General features: G+C 25.9%; 1 protein-coding gene across 1 annotated transcript; it reads left to right on the top strand.

Moving 5' to 3' along the window:
- Nucleotides 1-854: 854 nt before the first annotated feature.
- Nucleotides 855-7,073, top strand: LOC100162977 (vesicle-trafficking protein SEC22a). Its single transcript, XM_001945462.5, has 5 exons — nucleotides 855-1,265; nucleotides 2,524-2,687; nucleotides 4,315-4,494; nucleotides 5,811-5,935; nucleotides 6,117-7,073. The coding sequence occupies exons 1-5, from the start codon at nucleotides 1,075-1,077 to the stop codon at nucleotides 6,378-6,380; spliced, it is 924 nt and encodes a 307-aa protein (XP_001945497.1). The 5' UTR covers nucleotides 855-1,074; the 3' UTR covers nucleotides 6,381-7,073.
- The last annotated feature ends 1,032 nt before the right edge of the window (nucleotides 7,074-8,105 follow it).

The raw sequence follows: 8,105 nt of genomic DNA, 5'->3' as shown, positions 1-8,105 counted from the left end.
AATACAATTAGATAGACCGCAAGTTACAGTATACCTAAAAGAAAAATTAATATCTAAAAAAAAACACCAAATTTGTCCAATTAGTAAGTTATGGTCAAAATTGTATTTTTATATTAGCTCATATGAGTTCATATTAGAATCCAAGTTCAGTTTAAATACTCTGAACAAATGGACATATACACATACTACATAGTAGGTAATGGCACATTGATTACAATTATTGTAATTAATATGATTAATTATTAAACTTGTTTTGGATTTAAATCGTGATATTCTTGTGTAAGTACGTACCTACTCAGAAAACTCAGATCTATAAATTGAATTACAGATTATTTAAGTTTGGCATAAATGCAGTAGTGCTACCAAAAGAATTTTTTTTCAAAATGTGTTTTTGTATGCTCAATTTGATGGTACTTTTAAAAAAAATATCTCAAACTTAATTTGGAAGTTATAGCCAAAAAACTTCAAAATGCTCGATGGTTGAAAAAATTGTGTTTTTGAGTTTAAAATATTAAGAATTGAAATCTTTTAAAATTTTTTTTTATGAAATGATGATATTTGTATTCTCAACATGTTGGTGAAATCATAATTTACCTATCTTCCTTATTTTTTTTGTTATTGTTTATAAACTACGTAAAACCTACAATTAAGTTTTACGTAGTTCGTTACCTAACTATAACATATTATCAAGCCATATATACTATATTATGATCTATAGACCTGGTAGGACTGAGTCGGTGAAATGATAAAAATTTGATAAGATTAACTGATAACAGCCACGAAAACTTTAATAATAATAATATAACTAAAATATAATTGCATACCCTTATGAATTATTATTATTTATTAGTAAATTAGTCATTACCATTGAATATAAAATATTAAGTCTTCGTTACATACCAAATGTTATAAATTATTAGTTATAATAATATTTTTTAATCTTGAACTACAGTGCTCAATATTACCGTTAAAATATATATATATACTTAAGTCTTATAGTAATAAATATTTCTGTTGTCAATTAATTATGAATTTGTTTTAAGTGTGAAATCGTTAGTGCATCAACTTTGGGATATGATTTTATATGCTTTAATTTTAAGAAGCCGGGACATTCTACCACTGACGTCCACTACCAATTATCACTGTAGTAATGGCGAGAGCGCCATTGACTTGAAACTAATCAACAAGATCGTAAAGAGTGTTCTAAAAAAAACTGATTTACCCAAAAATAAATGTTTCCTTCGCACCAACGACAAAACCTACTAGTATGTACATGTTAATTTGACGTTATCGCTATTATTACTTTTTACCAACTTAAAAATTAGGCATTAATACTAGGTATAATACTACTATTTCCTAAAAAATATATTTTTCAAAATGTATATTCTAAAATATTATCTAAATTGAATGCTTAAACATGTATTGAATAATGACAGTTACCATCTATATCAATAATTTCAAATTACTGCACATAAATGGGTAAAATAACCATAAATATTTTTATTATTTTATAATTATAAAAATAATAATACTACCTACCTAAATAGGTATTTTATAATTTTAATAATAAGAATTATATCTAATAGATTATAATATATAATATGTTTTCCCTCGTGTTTTCCTAATTAACGTTATTACCATCCCATTTATTTTTTAAAACTGATTGTAATATAAAGTTTGAATAAAAAATGATATAGGTATATCAGATATCTATTTAATAAGTATTTTTAACTATTATCATCATAGGCACAAAAATGTCCATAGCCCCCCAAACATTTCCTATACATTTTTTTCAGTTTGTCTGTTGTCTATTCAAAAGTAGATATTCTTTCATGTAATATTATTTTCTGCTATGTGGAAAAATTAAAATTATCAAGTAAAAAATGCAAATCTTATGAAATTTGTAAAAAAAAAATTGCTATAATTTACTATAATGTTATAATGTGATGTTATTTATAGTACAGATATTATTCATATTTATTAAAACATATTAAGAGGACGTCACACAGGATTGTCTCCATCTTTAGTCTTACAAATGTACAAGACACCAAAAACTGTTTTGAGTGGGACAACTTTTATCTTTCTAAGTTTATGGTAATGGCTCCAAAATTTCTGAACATATAGGGAAGAAAATTATCTATGTAACAGCGTGCCTATATTTTAGATAACGTAAATACAATAAAAGTTATTTGTACCTAAATATTTTGTTTTTTTTTGTTTTTTTCATTTGCCTATACAAATTGATTGGATAGTGCTATTAAAAAAAATCTGTTGCACAGATAAAGTTCTTTGTGTGTTGTGAAAATTTGGCAGTTCTACAACTAATATGGTGCGAGAAAAGTTGTCCTGCGAAAATAGTTTTTGCTATGTTGTACATTTGTAAGACAGAGACAACACATGCGGGTGTGACATCCTCTTAATGACTATTTTATTTTTTTTGTAGAAATGTCCTAAAACTTATCTATGTAATAAAATAACAATTTTAAATATTATAATGTTTACCCATTTAATTTTTTGTTTTAGCTTTTTACCATGTTTAAATATAATTTGCATGGCAATGTGCATTCCATCATATCCTCAAGTTTTAGCCTACAGCTTTTTAGAAGAACTAGCTGGAGAGTTTACAAAAAAATATGACCGTTTTAAAGTAGAACAAGCTTTGAGACCCTACAATCTTATTGAATTTGGTAATATATTTAAAATTTTCAGTTTTAAATATTTTCAGTTTCAAATTGTACCTAGGTACATAATTTAATGCATGCAAAATACATAGGTATGTACCTCCACAGGGGCAATAACTTAAGTGCTTAAAACATTAAGAAAAAGTCCCTTAAACATACAATACAATAAAATAATATGTATTTAAAATTGTATTGTTAAAAAACATCATAGTTTTTCCACAAAATTAATTTTTTTCACTCACAGTAAATTTATTTCATCCTCCTTATAAATCTAACAAACTTATCTCTACAAAATATGCTTCCATCTGTTGGTAAAATTCTTTCCCCAAACTTACAAACTTCAGGACTAACATTCAGTTTTTTTTTTAAATATAATAAAAATAATTGTTAGTAGTAGTGTACTAGTGTATTACCTAATACCACTGATTATACATAATATGTATAGTATTATACTATGTATAATCAATGCTAATACTAACAAAAAATACATTCATATATAACAGAAAAACTCAGGTGCCAAAAACAGATTTGACTGTTTAAATAAACATTCTACTTTTATAATATGAACATTTACTCATAAATTTGGTTGTTATTTTATACGCCAATTAGATAATAATTTGACGTTATCATAGTTATATTACCACTATCAAAAATATATAATTTTAGAAACTTAATCGATTTACATTAAGTACAACATTCTGCCAGATAAATCTAAGTATATAGCAAGGCTGCTCAAACCCAGGCCTACTGGCCACGCTATGGCCAGTCAACTCAATTGTCACAAGCTTGTTGGTATTATTTTTAATTTTTATGTTTATAGATTGTCACGACTGTTTGTCTGTCGACGGTCGTCTTATATCGGCAAAATTAGGTAGTACATTTTTATTCAAAGTATTGTAAAAATAGCGACCATAAATATGAGCTGAAATTCTTGTTCATAAGATAAGCCAGCTAAATGTAATTGAAAATATAGCTCACTTCCAAACTAAATTGGGCAGCCTTGAAGTATAGCATATAATTTTATATATATCTGAATTTAGTCACAATGATCCCACACACAATAATACTTTTAAATTATCTTCCATTATCAAAAATTTTATTTATATATTACCAAAAAAATAAAAAAAAAGTTGAAATTTAAAATACAAGTTTAATTTTTGAATTCCCCGATATATGAATATAATTTTGTGACCGCACTATTATAAGTATATTTTGCATTAAAGTTCATGCTCTAATTGTTATATACCTAAATAAATACAAATAGATCTGAAACTATAAAAATATCAAATAAAGATATCGGGCGCAAGAAGGGGCACTTATAACCCCTTGGAAATTGTTGCGTAAAATTAAATTAAATGAATTCTATATGAAATTTTCCCCCTCCCCCTGCAAAAATGTATATGGGTGCCCATGAATCCAGACATTAATAATATATTATTTCAATTAAAAAATAATATGTATGGACATATACTATATACATTCAAGTCTCTAGAACTCGAATCTCAAGGGGAATAAATATTCATAAGACTAAATATCCCAAACACAACTTAAAAACACTTCAAATTTGAGTTATCGAGACTTGACTGTATTTACATTAAATTATATCCTTACAATATGTATTAATATAATTTAGATACTACTATACATCCTATCCAACAAATGTATAATAAACCACAACAACTGACATCCAGGATAAATTTGGCTGAAATTACTCGTGATATCACATTAGATCCACCTCAAGAAGTATTTATTGTTGAAGAAAATTCTAAGAATAATATTCATACACCACAAGTTATTCCTCCGACTGTTCGAGGTAAATTTCAAAAGTGCAATAATAAATATAAATTGGTATAGACATAATATAAAATAATACAACATACTTATAAATACTATAACAATACATTTGGTTTATTATTTTAAGTATAATATAGTTATATTTTAATTAATTAAAATTTTTATTTTCAAAGGAATTAAAGATTTATTCAGATTTATTCATTGAAAAATCCATTTATTTTGTATAGGTGCTGTGTTTCATTACACAAACAACTTTAATAAAGTTTTACTTTTAGTTCTCAACTTTCAATATTGACCAGGCTGATAATGTTATGAAATACAAATCAGTGTATATAATTAGTGTTTATGATTAATGAAAGGTTTTGTAGTTCTTTTATTAAGTTTTTCTAAAATTGATTTACATTTTGGTTCTGAGGAGAGTGATGTCTGTAATGATTTTAGAATGATGTTTTTATTTATTTATTTTTGTCTAAGTCTAAAAAGAAAAAAGGCTCTGATTTTCAACTTTGAAGGTGATACCTGGTAGCAAATAGAATTTAGTTTGAACTTTTTGACGTGTCAAAATTAAAAATTTCTCAGTAGCTACTTTTTAAAATAATTGAAAATTACACAAAAAAAATAAAATGTCAATATTATTATTAACTAGCTTATTTCCGTATAGCGTACTTCCTTGACCTTAAAAAATTACAACTCTTAAAAATATCATGATTGTTGAACTCCTTTAGGTGTAATTTGCTGCATTAAGTGCAACTCGGCCACCTTGGTAGGAAATGTGTGAAAATTTGATTTGATGTAAGCTTGTATCTAGTCTGCGTCCCATTAACCACTAGCAACCATTTATAAACAAAAATTTCCATCGTAAATTTCAAAACTCCTGTTTGAGCGCCCCTGGGTTGGACCTACCCGGTCCAATTGTGAATCTAAATCATCCCGGGAACAACTTAAACACCCACAAAAATGTCATCAAAATCGGTCCTGCCGTTTAGGTATGCTTAAAGAACAGACAGACAAACATTTATTTTTATATATCATATAAAATTGTTTGATAACTTTGGCTACAAAAAAATTTTACCGTCTTCATTCTGAATTGTTTTTCATTGTATTCAAATTTAACACATCCATTACCACAATCTATTAGCTTAAAAGAGTAAATTTATTTTATTGTGTTTATTATATATTATGTCATAACTGTATTTTAAATAAAAGTAGACAACTGTGAAATTGTACAAACAATAGCACCTCTATAGTTCATCAATTGTATCATGATAGTAGTTTAGAGAATCAATAAGTACCTAATAAAATGTAATTAATATTTTTATTATTTTGTTTTTACAGTTGGACCACTGCCTACTTTAGAACCTTTGTCTTTCATTGACAAAACATCTTTAATTTTTACTATATGTTTAATTGTTCATAGTATTGTCGTAGTAATGGATACATGGAGGAGTTGGACAACTGAGGTATGAAGTATTGATGATAATAATAATGGATTATATAGTGTAAATAAATGTATATAACTAATTACGTTTTTACTAGAAAATAATTATGTGGACAAGTTTGGGACCATTTAAATTTGATCTTCACACAAATCACTAGTTTAAAATTCAACACAGTTGATAATTAACTTGTGTACTGTTTCAGGAAGATGAATCATTGGATACTGGTTGGCTTCACTTTTGTAGTATTCTCTTCCGATTAGCTCAGATGTATGTCCTTACGCACAAGCAAATGTATAGATGGAAGAAAGGGTGGGCACTGTTCTTAGTGCTATTAAGTGTAGATTGGTTTCTGTATTTCAACGATGATCTATGGCAAGTGATTTTAGTTTATGTCATTACTACACTGACTCATACATGCATACTTAGACGGAAAATTGCCATTAAGTTACCACAATATCAGATTTAAGCTTGGATAAAATATTTGAAATCTTTTGTATTAGACATTTGTGCATTAAACATAATTTGTTATTCTGTTAACCAAACAAAAAATTGTATAACAAATGTTTCTTTTTATACTAAAATTACAATATAAAACAAATATTATAATCTGTTTTTTTTCTGGTTCATTTATACTTGTTGATATATATTATTTATTTACAATTATTATTGTTCCATTGTGATAAAATAATAATAATAATGAGATTTATAAATCTTGTGTCAAGATAATTAACAATATACAATTATGAATAAGTGTTATTAAGTGTAATTGAATATGGTATCTCTATAATGCTATGTATAGAATTTGATTAGGTACATAATGTGTGCTCGGATTCAATATTTCAGTCCATCGGAATTTTTATTTGATAATTTATTTACCTATAATACTATTAAACTAGTCTTGCTTGTGGTTTATTTTGAAAGTGGAAAATTTATATCACTTTTATCATAAACTGCAAGGTTAATATTGGTTTAAAAATGTTTGTTTTAAAATGAATTTAAGATTTTATTATATTTTTTTATAACTGTTATTAAGACATCTATTTTAGATTTCAATTTGTAAAATCAATATATGTATGTAAATATAAGTTTGTAAGTATCTGTCACAGATATACCAAGTAAAACGTACATGTTTTAATAAATATTGAAAAAAAAACAATTATATTATAACTTTTTACTATGTATACCTTGGATAGCAATTTCTGTCATTATGGTTATGAACAAATCATTTTTACCATGGTTTAAAATTAACATAAGCTCTACAATAATAAATTTATTGATTTTTTTTTATCAAGAGTTTCATGTTTTACATGCTCTTGAATTAATTTGAGTTCAAAGTTTATAACACCAATATTTGATTTGTAACAATAAATGCGTCTTTTGGTAAGAAAGTGTAGTTTATTTTTATAGTAAAATATTTAAATGATATTGATTATTATAGGGTTAGTTGAACTATGATGTTTTTATAATTCTATGTTTAGTAGGTAATTAATTATAATCAAAACAAATAGTTTTTTATTTACTCAAAAGATAAATATCATTTGATTACTCATTTATTTTTGTAATAACATTTTAATATATTTAGTCGTTAATCTACTATAGGTTAGTATTTCATACAAAGCAAACAATTTTTTTGATATTTTAACGGAAAACATTATTAAACTATCATTAAAAATATATATATATATTTTAATTAGTTACCTGATACATGACGTGTTTCAGTCATCATATTTATAGGATGTTGCTGGCAACACCGCCGGAACAATCGATTCCATTATTATGTAGCTTTAGAAAAAATCTCGCACAGGTAACTAATTATTGTTCCAATCAACAGTTTTTGTGATTAATGTCAATATTTGCTTTTGTATAATTATACAGATGTCAGCTAATTTGATCCCAACAAATTACATTTTTTTAAAAATAGGTAGTCTAGAATGTTGAAACCAACAAGTGCCTTTACAAATATTTTAGTGTTTTTGCACATAGCTGTACATCACCATAAGACTTTAAATACTAAACATATAAATATATAATCTAACTTACATGTATAATTATAGTTATAAGGGGCACCACTTTTTTTTACAAAAAATGTATTAGACTTTCTCAGTCAACGTACACCTAACACAACTTATCTATTGGCTATTGTACTTACAATCTGTAGTATTTGAAGTACATAATATGACATTGTACAATA

The sequence above is a fragment of the Acyrthosiphon pisum genome, chromosome A1 (genome assembly GCF_005508785.2).
Source record: "Acyrthosiphon pisum isolate AL4f chromosome A1, pea_aphid_22Mar2018_4r6ur, whole genome shotgun sequence".
NCBI classification, from domain to species: Eukaryota; Metazoa; Arthropoda; class Insecta; order Hemiptera; family Aphididae; genus Acyrthosiphon; species Acyrthosiphon pisum.
This window is presented reverse-complemented; position numbering and strand designations above follow the sequence as displayed.